At 43.6% G+C, this 17313-nt stretch overlaps 1 protein-coding gene across 1 annotated transcript in view; it reads right to left on the reverse strand.

Annotated features, from left to right (window-relative positions):
- Positions 1-17313, reverse strand: part of LOC124775433 (cubilin-like) — a 532844-nt gene that overhangs the window by 14384 nt on the left and 501147 nt on the right. The window contains exon 8 of the mRNA XM_047250266.1: positions 10241-10636. Coding sequence (XP_047106222.1) covers positions 10241-10636 — 396 coding nt within the window. The remainder of the gene's footprint in view (positions 1-10240; positions 10637-17313) is intronic.

The raw sequence follows: 17313 nt of genomic DNA on the forward strand, positions 1-17313 counted from the left end.
CATAAAGTGATCAGCTTCGCATTACTTAGTGGTGTTCGGAATCGTTTAAACAGGTACCGTATTCTGGATGTAGTAATACGTCACTGTTTAAATACTGAAGCCCCCTAGTTTGGCCTCGGGGAGAGCCATAGTTTTAAAATTATAATTTTTTTTTCGACCGTTAAGATGTCTGGATATTGACAAAATATGTTATTTTGCAGCTGTAATGCCTACTTCGCACTGTGACCTGAGCTTTTTTTCTATATTTTCCAACGTTCCATGGGACCTATGCTGTTTAGAATGATCTTTAGTTGTAGGTAGATCAACGTATTTGTAGGTCAGACATAAACTACACTGACGAAAAGAAAGCAACACCAAGAATGAGTTGTGGAACGTAAGCGAATGTTGGTAATGTTGTTGTTCTCCATCTGAAAGATGAAGTCTATTCAGTTTCACTCCAGTCACATGAGAGTGGTGCTCGTAGCGCCACTGTGAGGATACAAATCAAGTTTTCTTGAAACATGCTGTAATGGTCGTTATCGTTCGTTACCTTTGCGATTGGGCGTGTAGAATTGATGTTAGTCAAAACTTCCTTTAAGGCGACAAATACGCCATTATCAACACCTTATTGAGTTTGAACGAGGTCGCTGAATAGGGCTACGAGAAGCAGGGTGTTTCTTCTGCGATACTGCAGGAAGTCTTGGTCGGAACGTAGCCACTGTACATGACTGCTGACAGTGGTGGTCAAGAGCATATACGGTTGCAGAAAGACTGGATCTCGGACGGCCAGATGGCAGTACCGGGAGGGAAGACAGATGTGTTCTGCATGTAACTCTGTCGCATTATACTACATTTGTAGCAGCAAATGCAGTTGGCATGACGATGACAAAACGAACTCTTACAAATCGGTTACTTCAAGGAGAGTTCCTGTAGCGTGCATTCCAATGACCCCAAATAACCACCACTTGCGACTTGAGTGATGTCAAGGGAGAGCTCATTGGAGGGCGTGTTGGAGGTCTGTTATGTTTACTGATAAAAGCAGTTTCTGCCTCGGCTGTGTGTGGGTTACGAGGAGGCAAGTTGAGAGTCTAAAAGCAACTCTTCTGCTAGATAGGAAAACTAGCACTCGCACACATGCCGCTGTTGTAGCTCAACATGCTATACAGATGTTGTCTTGGCCTACTCGATCACCATATCTGCCATGGGATATCAGTGCATGACAACTCCAGCGTCAGCCAGAAAAAGTATTAACCGTCCGTGTATTGATCAAGTTCAACAGGCGTGAAAGCCCACCTCCAAATTGACATCCGGCATATGTACAATATACTTCATCCACGTTTGCATGCTTTCATTCAACACTCTGGCCATTATATTGGTTATTAATGTACCAATGTACCAGAATTTCACATTCGCAATGGCTTATCTCGCTCTTACATTAACTTTTGATTTTGGAATGTTAATTACATAAATATGTTACCTGGAAAAATGTGTTCCCAAAGTTTAACTACTGTACATTAATTATTTTTTGTGTAGCGATTTTTTCCGCCAGTATATTGCCCTCCACTATCTTGCAAGAAGAAAGAAATTAATGCAAAATCTGCCGTTGGTCTTCGAGATTGACCATAACTACAATTCACCAACAAGCACTTTGCTCCGAAAGCAGTAAGAAGCACAATGTATCTGAGCATATGGTAAAACTTAAGACCGAATTGGAGAATAAAATAAATGTTTATTTAAATGTCTGCAGGTTGGCTAACCGAAAACGGAAAAAGAAAAAATCCGCTTCATGTATGGTTCAGTAATTTCCATATCGGTTTCCCCGTTTAGACCTGTTCTAAAGCAGTCGACATTTCTCTTCCCAATCCCCAAAGTACTTGTGTACTAATACACTGAAAATTAGCTACAAGAATGGAGCATGAAGTGAGTGACTGAAAAGGGTACTTACTTATTCCCCCCCCCCCCCCCCCTGTGGTTTCAATTGGGAGAGAAAAGTGACATGGGCGAAAGTAAACGGTAATAGAGGCAAAAACATTCCACTAAGCAAACGTCTTCTGCGAGATAACTGCGGACGTATTGTTATGAGCCGCCACTGACTTCATCACCATGTATTGTCCAAGTTAGTACAAATATATATGAAGTGGAAACATTTAGATTAATTCGTCTAACGAGCTGAAATTTCTAATATGACTGAAATAGATTTTTTTCTTTCGGCCTGTCTGTGTTTATTTACTTATTTTCTCTTCATTAATATTTTGTTTATTGCCATGAATCTTTTTAACGTGTAAACATTTGCTACATGTATATGTTACATAATGTAAGAACCGTACTCAGGGAAATTAAGATCAATATAAAACAAAAGCACAGGGAAAACGAGAAGAAGGATGTTTGATTCAAGAGAGGAGTTAAGGCGTTTCCAGACAACATTATCCAATTTTTGTGCGAGAGAGATAGAAAAAGGCACTACAAAAGACGATAAAAATTAATAATCTTTGTGGTGGGTTGTGTAAAGTGGGTCTAGAATTTTAGAGTTTAAAATGAATTGCTAAAGAAATTTGTGTATCCGAAGTGCTACCCTTCAAAAACAAAGAATAATATTTTAAGGATTTTAGAAAGAAGAAAATGTTCCAGGAGTTTGCTACTGCCTTTGCCCCGCATTGTGTGCAGGGTCGGCAGGGTTAAGTACGGGTTTGGAATGGTTAATTTTAAGGGGTGGACAGATGCCCTTCCTGCCGCCACCCCATACCTCCTGGAACGGAATTAGTGTACCCCAGCGGCCTGAATCGATGTAAATCTTGAAATACTGCGAATGTGTTTCAAATGTCTGCACGCCATGTAACTGAGGCGGGAAGTGGGCACTAACCCGGTATTCATCTAGTGCGATGTGTAAAACCGCCTAAAAACCACATCCAGGCTGGTCGGCACCCCGGCCCTCATCGTTTATCCGCCGGGTGGATTCGATCCGGGGCCGGCGCGCCTACCCGAGTCCAGGAAGCAGCGCATTGGCGCTCTCGGTTAACCTGGCAGGTATCTAATTCTTTGTGATTCATAATCAATAAAGAACAAATTTTTGTTCTACTAAAAATATGAAAATGCAATCTATTCCAATAAAATAAGTGTTTGTGTGAGCTTAATGCTAAGCCTGACTGTACATCCAGTCAAGAACTGCACTGTATAGAACTGATTACAGAAACTGACAAATTTCATATTCGTCGCTTATTTAGCAGCCTTCCATAATTTAACTGCTAATTTTGTGACGTTTAAAACGAACAGTCGCCATACTGGCTACCGAAGAGTGGAAGCAGACGTAGCTGGAGCAGAGATCACAGCATGATACCCAGCTGCATTTATTATCAGTTGAGGGTACGAAAACTAATCTTAACATGCATGAAGACCAAGATTCAGTCTGTCCACATAATACTAACAAGCGTAGCTTGTACTTCAATATATACAGCACAGAAAGTGCCAAATGGCATACTCTAACAGTGATTCACTTGGTGTAGGCGCATAATTAAATCTCATGAGAGGGAGTCAGAATATTCAACTTGGAACTAATGACTTGGCATCAGATACCTGTTTCTAGTAAGAGGTATTTTTAGGTACCGAAAGTTGCTACTGGGTATTTTTAACAGCCTAATGATGAAAGAAATACACCCTCCTCCGCACCATTTCCAAGACGGAGGCTCTAACGATCGTGTGAGGTGCCTGGGTCATATGAACCGAGACCAACACTCGGAAAATCGGAATTTCAAATTGCCGTACTCACATCCCCAAATCATTTACAGCGAACACGACAGAATCATTCCGGCAATTTGACTTTGACGAAGGATAGAACATCCATCCAAACAGGACCACTGTGCGGTTACCGTTTGACGAAGGGTAGAACATCCATCCAAACAGGACCGCCGTGCAGTTACCGATAGACGAACATCGCTAGATATCCATCAGAGAATGAGGAATATATATGGAGCAGCATGTCTAGCGAAAATCACCTTTTTGAAATGGTACGCCAAGCTCCATACTGGCGCGATTCGAGAAAAATGCTAGTCGATATGGGAGGCCAGCCTCGACTGGGATACTGAAGTGAGGGACTCACCCTACAAACCTAATCACTGATTTACCAAAAGAGAATCTTCATCTTAGTGCGTAGGTAGGATTATTGTCTCAATGCTCACGGCGATTGTGCCTTATTGGGATACCGATTCTGGACTGTGCAGCCTTCGAACGTAAACTACGAGGGCTGTCCAGAAAGTAAGTTCCAATCGTTTGCGAAATGGACACCATAGTGAAAACCCGATGAAGCTTTGCACAGATGTGTTCGGTAGTGTCTCTAGTATGACGGTCTTTCACGTCAAGACGCCCTCTTCAGTTGTAAGCGCACTGTGAGCGAGTAAAGGTGCCTACAACAATAAAGTCTCCCGCCTAGTAGGAGGGTCCGCTGAGAGGCTTCGCCTTAATGAATGCAGCCCACCTAACACAACTGCTACACACTTCCTTCTTCATGGCAATTCTCAGCTGTACTCTGCAGGGGCAGTGAAGACGCTCCTGCAGCGTTTTCGATGGGAGGTGTTTGATCACCCACATCATAGCCCTAATTGTCTCGTCCTGAGTTTCATCTCTGTTCACATGAAACGCTGGATACGAAGACAACACCTGGGCACAGGCTACGCGCTACAGACCAGCGTAGAGAATTATTGGAAAGCACAGGCGGCTGCTTTCTATGACGATGATGTTGGAAATTTGGTATAACGCTCTGAAACATTTGTAACTCGGAGCGGCGACTAGGTAGAGAAGTATCTGGAAAGTGTAGCTTACTTTTGCAAATAAAATGTTTCTGTTTCCATTTAGCGACCGATCGGAACTTACTTTCCAGCCAACCCTCGTATTTGATTGCACCTTCACATACAATCAACACTTTTACTCCCCACAGAGAAAGAGAATTTCATCTAGATTAGCTAGATATACAAATGTGACAGTCAAATGAAAACGAGACACATGAAAAAAGAAAGTAAACTCTTTATTATTTTGAAAGTAATCACATAACAGTTAACACATTTATCCCACTGTGAGCCAAAACGCTCAAAGCCTTCATGGAAAAATATTTGTGGTTGCCTACATAAACATAAATGTTCCAAGACGTCCATCTCTGTGTCCAAAGCAGACCACGGACCACGAATGTCTCTCTTCAGGGCTGCAAAGATCTGTAAATCGCGTGAGGTGAGATGAGGGGAGTATGAATGATTTGTAGGGCTTCCCATTGAAACTTCTGCAGTGTAGTCAAAACAATCTCGGTTACATGTGGGTGGACGTTGTCCAGCAACAAAATGATTATTCGTGGTAAAATTCTCTGCAGGGCACTTAAGTGTGATTTGCAGAGTAGCCATGCAGACGTAGATTCCGTCCGTCAACATCTCTGGGCGTTTGGGCTTGACGGCGCACTTCAAAGAAGTGTACATATACCGCTGTGTGTTAATTGTGGCACAGTGTTCGAGAAAGTCATTGAGCAGCTGGCCCTAGCACTCAAACCAAAACAGGTCATCACGACTTTCACGGTACTGGCACGTACGGCTTTGTAATTTTTAGCAGATGCTTCAGTTGATGGCTGTGTTTCTAAACGATGACACCATGTTTCATCTTCCACGACAGTACAGGACAGAAAATGATATTCTTCCTCGTGATACCGTTCCATTTGCTGCAGTGAAGCAGAAGTTCAAATTCTGTTCGTCCGTTAGGCTGCTCACGGAATTTGCGGAACTGCTCTGCCACGAAGGCGCGATAGGTGCCATTACTAATGCCGAAAGAGAGGCGAATGTCTTCCATCGACCAACGTCGGCAATTTCTAGCGGCAGCATTAACCGCTTCAGTGACGGAAGATGGTAATGACGCAGTGAGTCTGTCCTGGCAGACTGCTGTGTCTCAGTGACATCCGACCATATCGAAATCGCTTATTTCCACGCTGATACACGAGCTTGCGACACAATGCGTTCACCATATGAAGCACAATTTAGGGAACGAATGTCACTTCGACAGCTCTTCTGCAGTGAAAACTCGCACTCTACCTCGCCGTTCCTTTCTCCCGGCCTCCTCAGTGAAGCAGAACACACAAAGACACGCTGATCTGACGTCGAGTACCTTTAACAAATGACACAGCCGTAAACGTCGTGTTGCTCCTTCCTGTACCCAACAGAAGGCACATCTGCACACACACCTACATGCGTCGCCCACGGCCACCTCATGCTCGTTATGTTGTCGGTCTCGCTTTCATCCACATGGTGTCAAATTGATATGTGTATGGACTTCTGTGTAAATCGGTAGATGGTATCAAACAAACCTTTTTTCTGACGATCCATACTACACTCCCGGTCACCAAAGTCAAGGAGTAACCGATTTATAGTTCCAGAGGACAAAGAGGCCACTTAACAGACATTTTGAGTCGTGTACCAGTTTAGCAAAGAAAGGTAATCTTAGTAGAGAAAATATAATTAGCTCAGTGAACGATAAGTTTTTATGTAATTAAAAATGTGTCTCAAAGGAACATTAAAGTCGTTTATAGGTAAATGTACTGCGGAATGCCCATCTGTCTTAAATTCAATGATGACTAGGTAATAAATACTGAAGACAGTGACGTTTCTATCTATATGCTGGAGAGCCTGCCTGAAGACTATGGTAAGCGTGGGTGAAACATTTACGCAAAGAAAATCACATAGTGGTATGAGATGCTACGAATTTTGTTTAAAATGTCGTTCTTCATTTAATGCCAGTGTGTAAATGTACCGGCGAATGGAAAGAGCGTAGAAGATGGTAAATGTAAGTTTGGACTAGAGCAGTGATTTCCAAAGGTCGACTTCGTCCTGTAAGGGATCCATTTCAGTGGAAAACAAACGTTGCTGTTTCATTAAGTGTAAATGAAGATGAAAGTGAGATTTTGGCAGGTCGTAACTGAAATTTCGAATTACTCCCACAAAGATGAAGCTTCCTCCTCTCTACGTTACTATTCGTCTCTTCGGCTAAGAGAGAGGATGGAGCAGCTCTTCACTTTAGGTCTCCTGGTTGCACCTCAGCGACATTGTAAATTAATTTTATACCTTCAACCCGTAAGGCATGGTCCCTTGCCTGGCGTTGCACGTGACGGGCTACGAACCATCGAAAAGACGATTAGCTGTGTGCCTTTTATGCAACCAAGTGTTGAGAAGTCATGCTATGAGCGACCATCTGAGAACGTGTCACACTGATAAAATAGGTGAAGATTTGGAATACTTCCAAATAGTTACAAAAGAAACTTCAAAAGAGATCTACGGTGGGATCTTATGTTCGCTTCGACTTCACGAAGATATAATGGTTTGGAGGCACCTTACAATATCTCGCTAAATTTGATAAAAACAAAAGCCTGTCAATTCACCTTTTGTCGTCAGAATGAAACAAGTGAAGCAAAACGTTGGGTAGCCCAAATTCTCCATTCTACCGTTCCTTAAAGGCAAATTCCTAGGATGATAATGTTTCAACCTACATCCTAATTTTAAAAGACCTTCACACAAGTCTGAGAATGTTTTGACTACGGAAATACCACAGTGGATTATCATACCACACAATATGTTATTACAGAACGAACTAATCGGAATAAGGTCTAAGGAAAAGCAAAGATACATTTTATAAAGGGATATCAGCAATTCTGGCTGTTACTTATCCTTTATCAGGGACCATGACTAGAAGTTTTTTTATAGTTTTCTCATCTTCACACCTTGTGGATAGGGGTTTCAGAGCGGTTCCAGTCTTCTTATTAAAACAAATAACACACTGTAAATCATTCAATTCGACGCACAAGTAGCCGAAGTGGCGTCAAATCGAAAGACTAGCACCTGGCGAACGGTCTACCCGACGTTAGGCCCTAGTCACATGACATGAACATTTATTTATCACTCAATGCGAAAATTTTAAATTAAACTTAACTAATTTGAAGCAAAATACTGAATACATACTAGTAAAGTATAGCGCCCATCTCTGTTATCCAGTGTTGTGTGTAGAATGTATGAGACTGGTGACGTACATGAGATTTGCGGAAAAGTATAAGTGGTTCAAATGGCTCTGAGCACTATGGGACATAACTTCTGAGGTCATCAGTCCCCTAGAACTTAGAACCACTTAAACATAACTAACCTAAGAACATTACACACATCCATTCCCGATGCAGGATTCGAACCTGCGACCGTAGCGGTCGCGCGGCTGTAGGCTGTAGCGCCTAGAACCGCTCGGCCACTCCGGCTTGCGGAAAAGTATAGTCCACACTGTTCCGAAGATAGCAAGGACGGACAGCCGCGAAAGCTATCGCACAGTCTGCTTAATAGCTCTTGCATCCAAACGAATTACGAGACTAATATAAATAAAAATGGAAAAGAAACTGAAGGAAATTAGATAACTATCAATTTGGCATTAGTAAAGAAAAAAGCACCAGAGAGGCAATTGTGACGCTGCAGTTGATAAAGGGAGTAAGACTGAAGGGAAATTAAGATACGCTTATCGGACTTGTTGACCTAAAAAAAGGCATTCGACAATGCAAAATGGTCCAAGATGTTCTACATTTTGATAAAAGTGGGAGTAAGCTACAGGGAAAGACCCAAATGTACTTCATGTACAAGAACCAATAGAAAGCGGTAAGACTAGAAGACCAAGGCCGAAGTGTTGGGATTAAAAAGAATGTAAGATAGTGATGCAGTCTCTTGCCCTAACGTTCAATCTTTATATCGAGGAAGCAGTTATGCAAATAATGGAAAGGTTCAAGTGTGCTATTAGAATTTAGGATGCAGGGATATCAATGATAAGATTCGACGATGAAATTACTATCCAAAATGAAAGTGAATAAGATATACAGGATCTGTTGGATGGTAGAACAGTCTAATGGATTACAGAAAATGGATTGAAAATAAACCAGAGAAAGACAAAGATATTGAGATATAGAAGAAATGAGAATATCGAGAAACATTACACCAAAGTTGGTGATCACGAGGTAGACAAAGTCAAAGTATTCTGCTACCTTGGAAGCAAAATATTCTACGGAAGATTAAGCATAGAAGAGCAGCCCACCCAACGACAGCATTCCTGGCCAGGAGAAGTCTACTGGTTTCAAACATAGGCTTTAACTTCAGAAACATATGTCTGAGATTGTACGAATGGAGCTCGACATTGTGTGGCAGTGAATCACGGATAATGGCAAAACTGGAACAGATGACAATCGTAGCGTTTGAGATGCAGTGATGCAGAAGAAGGCTGAAAATTAGGTAGACTTATAAGGTAAGGAATGAGAAGGATCGCCACAGAATCAGCGAGGAAATGAACATGTGGAAAACACTGACAAGATGAAGGGAGAGGATGGTAGGAAGTTTAAAGGCACTAGGCAATGATTTCCATGGCACCGGAGGGTGCTGAAGAGGATAAACAACTGTAAGAAAAGACAGAGATTGGAATACAGACAACAAATAATTGAGGTTATAGGATGCAGTTGGTACTCTTACGTTAGATGGAGAGCTTAGCACAAGAGAAGAATTACTGGTGGCTCGTATCCAAGCGTAGAGGGAACGTATGACACACAAACACACATACTCACATATAAGCACACACAAATTTTTTAAAAAAAAAGTACTTCGCATCCAGATGCTCACGACAGAGGCGCTCCATTTATTCAGACACTGTGAGACTTCCCGTAAAGCAACAGAAGACTGGTAGATACAGTTTAAACGAGTAGGACGGCAATCCATCACACTAACCTCTCAGCTAACGGGATGGACGACGGTTCTATGTAGTATACCAGCTATTTTCGTTTTCTCTGATTTTCTACCGCTCTCCGAATGTTTCTAGTGCTATTTTGATTGTTTTTAGAAGGTATCCGATTTTTACAGCTGGTATTCAAATTCACTACTATAATAAATCTTAATTTTATTTTCTGAAACCAAAATTTGAATGGTGTGTTAGCATTTACCAGTAAATAATACATGTTTTTAAGACTAATATTTTGCGATGTTATATTTCTTTAGAAAATCGAAGACAAAAAGCTGTCCGTGTTTGGGCTCTTCCTCTAGTAACAATAAACGTACATTTTTAGATGTATACTATGGAGTGAAGTGGACTGAAGGGATCTCTCGGAGAGGAATTGGGAAGACTGTAAGTTAAGGAGCTGAGAAACGAGAGACAGCATTAGTTCCATATAATTCGAATTAATGTATACACCTCCACTGTGTAGCCAGTACGGATAACCGGGAAGTAGCTTTCGCACCTGCAGTTCCCAGATGCAGTGCACCGTCCTGGGAGGCTCGACGTTGCCCAGCAGCGCCTCGTAGTTGGGGAAGCGCAGCTCACCGTCGGTGGCGGGCGGCAGCAGCGGCGGCCCGCACAGCGGCGCGTGCACGAAGCGGTAGCGCGCCTCGAACAGCGGCGGCGCGTGCTTGAAGTAGCTGGAGGCGGCGTGCGCCGCGTCGACGCGCAGCTCCAGCGTGAGGCGCTCGCCGCGCGACACCACCGACAGCGGCGGCAGCTGCGCGCCCCCGTGGCACAGGCACGCCGACGCTGACCAGTTGAGCGCCGCCGCGCCGCCCTCCGGCTCCAGCACCACCAGCTTGTCCGCGCGGTCGCGTAGGCAGTCGCTGCACTTGCTCGTCACGTACGTGTTGTCCTGCGGGCACGAGCACTCGTAAGCGTCACGTATAACTTACACGAGGACAGGCTGCGGCGCAGGAACAACGAAACGACAACATATTGAAGTTTCGGTCTAGTCATGGGTCGTGCACGGATAGCCGAAGCGGTTAAGGCAATCGCTACCCATTCTGGGGGTGATCACCCCCTGAGGGGTAAATGAAATTTTCTGAGGGGTGGAAACTAAACGATTTGATTCTCTTTCAGTCAAGAAACTAAATTATTTTCAAAAGATCATTAATATTATCACAATTTTGTAAGAATCTAATACTGATTACGGAAGTTACTTTTTCTCAATTAGTAGCTTTAATGTGGTGGAGGTTACAGGTTCCTCATGTAGTCCACCAACTAAAACACATATTTTGTGCTATGTCCCATATATCACTGATGGTAAAATTGAGACATACAGGTAAAAAATGTTAGAAATATCACGGAAAAGTCTTCTCCAAATTGTAGATAGTACCTGCAGTAGCCCAGAAACTGCTTCATTACTCGCTTCGAAACAGGTACATGAATTAACTGACAGCATGGCACAGCTGTAAAAACTTAATGGCTACTGTAGTGCCATACACAGATTTATTATTGTTACTGTTGTTATCATTAGAGTGGTTATACCCAGAGCCTTAAGAGCCTGAAGTCGTCCACTTTCTGCCACTTCAGAAGTAAGGAGTGTAGCAATGAAGTGCACACAGCTGAACTTGTTTTGATTTTTAGTGGGGTAGCAGTGTGCAGGTCAAGCAAGTGTCGCAATGGAGAGTAGTAATGCAGGTGAAGCATGTTTTTAAACAACTGTGTATCCTCACCGTGGATAGTTGGCTTTCTTTTCTGACAAGGCTGTGGGTAGCACTTGTGATGCTCTATGAATTTCTTCGTCAATTATTCTAACACACACACACACACACACATATATATATATATATATATATATATATATATATATATATATATATATATATATATACGAGGTGCGGCTAGAAAAAAACAGGACTGATACTGGAAAAAACATTTATTTACAATTATTTAAAATTTCATGTTATCTCCTTCAATGTACTCTCCTCCTCGGTTTCTACACCGCTCCATACGAATTTTCCACTGTTCATAGCAATGCTGCAGATCATTTTCGGTAAGTCCATACATTACTTCCGTCGCTTTTTCTTTTATTGCTTCAACAGTCTCAAATCTAGTTCCTTTCAAAGATGACTTGACTTTAGGGAAAAGAAAAAAGTCACAGGGGGCCAAATCAGGTGAGTAGGGTGGATGATCTAAGATGAGAATGTTGTGTTTTGCCAAAAACGTCTTCACTGACAACGCACTGTGAGCTGGGGCATTGTCTTGGTGAAGGATCCATGACTTTTTTCTCCACAAATCGTTCCGTTTTCTCCGTACTTGCTCACGTAGGGTAGCCAGGACGCTAATGTAGTAATGCTGATTCACTGTTTGTCCCTCTGGTAACCAATCAATGTGCACAACCCCTTTGATGTCAAAAAAAACAATCATCATTGCTTGAATTTCGATTTTGACATTCGTGCTTTTTTTTGTCGTGGAGAACCAGGAGTTTTCCAATGCATCGATTGGCGTTTGGTTTCGGGATCGTAAGTAAAAAACCACGATTCATCGCAAGTAATAACATTTTGTAAGAAGGTGGGATCTCTTTCAATGTTTTCCAGGATGTCAGAACAAATCATTCTTCGGCGTTCCTTCTGTTCAATTGTGAGACACTTTGGAACCATTTTTGAACACACTTTGTTCATGTTGAAACTTTCATGAAGAATCTGCCTAACACTTTCCTTGTCAACTCCTGTTAACTCAGACACTGCTCTGATTGTTAAACGGCGATCTTGTCGAACAAGTTTACCGATTTTTTCAATGTTTGCATCAGTTTTAGCTGACAATGGTCTGCCAGTGCGAGTGTCATCACTGGTGTCTTCGCGGCCATCTTTAAATCGTTTAAACCACTCAAACACTTATGTTCGCGATAAACAATCATCGCCGTACACTTGTTGTAACATTACAAACGTTTCACTTGCAGATTTTCCTAGTTTGAAACAAAATTTGATGTTAACACGCTGTTCTTTCTGTACACTCAACATTTTCCGACGCACAGACAAAACGTCAACTACTTAAAACAGACGCCACGGGCAGACTGAGTGCAGGAGGCAGATGAAACTCGAGCAGTAGGCGGAACGAGAGTCACGTGACGGGCCACGCGACTTTCAGCCTTATTGCATTCGTTTTATTGTTTCACCAGTACTAGTCCGGTTTTTTTCTAGCCACACCTCGTATATATATATATATATATATATATATATATATATATACTCCTGGAAATGGAAAAAAGAACACATTGACACCGATGTGTCAGACCCACCATACTTGCTCCGGACACTGCGAGAGGGCTGTACAAGCAATGATCACACGCACGGCACAGCGGACACACCTTATTGCATTCGTTTTATTGTTTCACCAGCACTAGTCCGGTTTTTTTCTAGCCACACCTCATATATATATATATATATATATATATATATATATATATATATATATACACTCCTGGAAATGGAAAAAAGAACACATTGACACCGATGTGTCAGACCCACCATACTTGCTCCGGACACTGCGAGAGGGCTGTACAAGCAATGATCACACGCACGGCACAGCGGACACACCAGGAACCGCGGTGTTGGCCGTCGAATGGCGCTAGCTGCGCAGCATTTGTGCACCGCCGCCGTCAGTGTCAGCCAGTTTGCCGTGGCATACGGAGCTCCATCGCAGTCTTTAACACTGGTAGCATGCCGTGACAGCGTGGACGTGAACCGTATGTGCAGTTGACGGACTTTGAGCGAGGGCATATAGTGGGCATGCGGGAGGCCGGGTGGACGTACTGCCGAATTGCTCAACACGTGGGGCGTCAGGTCTCCACAGTACATCGATGTTGTCGCCAGTGGTCGGCGGAAGGTGCACGTGCCCGTCCACCTGGGACTGGACCACAGCGATGCACGGATGCACGCCAAGACCGTAGGATCCTACGCAGTGCCGTAGGGGACCGCACCGCCACTTCCCAGCAAATTAGGGACACTGTTGCTCCTGGGGTATCGGCGAGGACCATTCGCAACCGTCTCCATGAAGCTGGGCTACGGTCCCGCACACCGTTAGGCCGTCTTCCACTCACGCCCCAACATCGTGCAGCCCGCCTCCAGTGGTGTCGTGACAGGCGTGAATGGAGGGATGAATGGAGACGTGTCGTCTTCAGCGATGAGAGTCGCTTCTGCCTTGGTGCCAATGATGGTCGTATGCTTGTTTGGCGCCGTGCAGGTGAGCGCCACAATCAGGACTGCATACGACCGAGGCACACAGGGCCAACACCCGGCATCATGGTGTGGGGAACGATCTCCTACACTGGCCGTACACCACTGGTGATCGTCGAGGGGACACTGAATAGTGCACGGTACATCCAAACCGTCATCGAACCCATCGTTCTACCATTCCTAGACCGGCAAGGGAACTTGCTGTTCCAACAGGACAATGCACGTCCGCATGTATCCCGTGCCACCCAACGTGCTCTAGAAGGTGTAAGTCAACTACCCTGGCCAGCAAGATCTCCGGATCTGTCCCCCATTGAGCATGTTTGGGACTGTATGAAGCGTCGTCTCACGCGGTCTGCACGTCCAGCACGAACGCTGGTCCAACTGAGGCGCCAGGTGGAAATGGCATGGCAAGCCGTTCCACAGGACTACATCCAGCATCTCTACGATCGTCTCCATGGGAGAATAGCAGCCTGCATTGCTGCGAAAGGTGGATATACACTGTACTAGTGCCGACATTGTGCATGCTCTGTTGCCTGTGTCTATGTGCCTGTGGTTCTGTCAGTGTGATCATGTGATGTATCTGACCCCAGGAATGTGTCAATAAAGTTTCCCCTTCCTGGGACAATGAATTCACGGTGTTCTTATTTCAATTTCCAGGAGTGTATATATATATATAAGGTTGGTGATAATGTAGGGAAGGGGTTGACAACAGATGGCAGTGAGGTTCACGCTGGAGCTTCTAGCTAATGTTTGTTGCACTTAGGGGTAACGCACAGGTTGGGAACCATGATATAGCGGGAGATCCAGGTTCGAGTCCCACTCTAGCACAAAATTGCATTGACATCATTCCCTTACATAGCTGACAGTTGTTCTTATTCGCAATTCTGAATACATTTCATGTATGTTATAATAGTCGTAGTCGCCACAGTGGCTGTGCCTTCGGACAGGCATGCCTGTTCGAAAGAATACTGCATCGTTCTCCTTAACAACAGACTCACTGCAGTACTGTATTTACCCGCAGAACAGCAACTTTCGGCTAAAACATCTTCCTCTGTACAGACACGAGGCAACGGCCTTGCCGTAGTGGATACACGGGTTCCCGTCAGATCACCAAAGTTAAGCGCCGTGAGGCGCGGCCGGCAATAGGATGGGTCACCATCCGGGCCGCCATGTGCTGTCGTCATTTTTGTGGGTGCACTTGGCCTCATGATTCCAATTGAGGAGCTACTCGACCGAGTAGTAGCGGCTCCGGTCAAAGAAATCCATCATAACGACCGGGAGAGCGCTGTGCTGATGCCATGCCCCTCCTATCTGCATCCTCAGCGGTCGGATGTTCCCGATCGGCCACTTGTGGCCTGAAGACGGAGTGTTTTCTGTACGGATATAACATAATGTATGCTAAATAATAGATTTTGCCGCGGGAGCAGCTATATATGGAAGTTTGCGTTTGACTCTGGGTTGTGCACGAGTAGCCAAAGTGATAAAGGCGACCGCTCGTGTATAGTGGGGAATCCAGGTTCGAGTCCCGGTTTGGCACAGATTTTCACTGTCGTCATGCCATTACACAGATGTTGCTTGTTCGTATAAATTTATTTCATAATGGCTGTTGTCACCTTAGCGCCTGTTGCTTTGGAAATTTCTGCTTGTCCAGAGAAACATTACATCGTTCTCTTAGGAAAAGAGGCATCACATTATAATATTCTTCTGTAATGGTGCAAAAGTGTGGCGCCCTGTGGCGTCGTCCTCGACTTCCACGATGCTTCGAACACATGCGAGGAGAAGGCCAGATTTTACATTGGCACCAAATGTCATCACGATTCCCCTTAGCGCCACCGTTGTCCTGTCACACGATGCGAACATCATCACATCCTCTCTTATGCAGATTTCACCCCTTTTTGTGACACCTGAAAGACTGTGGTCGGAACCGCGATGCACAGCATTGCGATCACGCGGTTTTTAAATGGGTAAATGAGCAAAAGTATTCAGACACATGCCGCTGGGCCTCTGGGGTGACATAAATGGCGTCAATGAAACCACCGCTTTCCTTGGGTCTTTGATTCACATGTACTTCCCGTTCGTTCAGCCTTCAACCAAGGACATTGTGTGGGAACCTGAGAAGGAAGAAAGGAAAAATGAGGAACGAGAATTAAAGTGCAGGGAGTAGAAATAAAAACTTTGCGGTATGACAGTGACACCGAAATTTTGTCAAAGGCGGCAAAGGACTATGGAAAGCAGTTGAACAAAATAGATAGTCTCCTTAAAGTACGCTGTCAGTTGATATTCAAGAAAAGTATAACATCAAGTGTCGAAAGCATTCGAATTAAATCAGCTGATGCTGAGGTAGTCTGATTAAGAAATGAGACACTAAAAGCAATAAATGAACTCTGTTACTCTGTCGGAAAAATTAGGACTATGATCGAAACATGTATAAAAAAGAACTAGCAATAGCCCGAAATCTATTTTTTAAGTAGGGCGAATTTGTTAACATTGAATATAAATTCAAATGTTAGGAAGTCATTTCTGAAGATATTTGGAGTGCAGCCTTGTTCAGAACCAAACAGTGGACAATAAACAGTTCAAACAAGAAAAATAGTTTCTGGAATATATTATAAGTGAACGCTGAAGATCATATGAATAGGCTGGGAAATAAATAAGGAGGTACTGTATATAACTGTTGAGAAATGTAATTTTCAGACGCACCTTGAGTGAATGAAGGAATTAATTGATAGTACATATCGTTAGGCAGCAAAAAATCGTAATTCAGTAATGGAGGGACGTGTGGGTGGTAAAAATTGTGGTGGGAGACGGAAGCTTCAATACAGTGAGTAGTTTCTGTTGAACTGTTGCAGTAGTTATGCAGTGGTGAACATGCTTACATTAGATACACTAGCGTGGGGAGCTGTATAGCACCAGTCTTCGGACTGGTGACCTCAACAAAAAAAGACATTGTTATAGTTTAAATAATCAGTGGTGGAGAAGTATCATCACTACATATTGAATGTGACAGTAGGCTGAACAACACTGTTTCGTGTTCCTACTGCTTCATTGCTCTGAGAGTGTGCGGTAGCCCATGTATTCCAATTTCTGTCTCACCTGCAAATTTTATACTCTACAGCTTCCTGCAGTGCAACGAATGTTATTACCTGATACCTTAATATGTCTCCTGTCATCCTGCCTCTTCTTCCTGGCAATGTGTTCCACACGTTCCTTTCTTCGCCAACTCTGCGGAGGACCTCTTCATTTCTCACCTTACCAATCCACTTAATTTTCAATATGCATTTGTAGTATCCATAGCAAACGCTTGTATTCTTTTCTTTTCCGTTTCTCCGGCAGTCTGTGATTCACTTCGATA

The sequence above is a fragment of the Schistocerca piceifrons genome, chromosome 2, assembly GCF_021461385.2.
Source record: "Schistocerca piceifrons isolate TAMUIC-IGC-003096 chromosome 2, iqSchPice1.1, whole genome shotgun sequence".
In the NCBI taxonomy this organism is placed as follows: Eukaryota; Metazoa; Arthropoda; class Insecta; order Orthoptera; family Acrididae; genus Schistocerca; species Schistocerca piceifrons.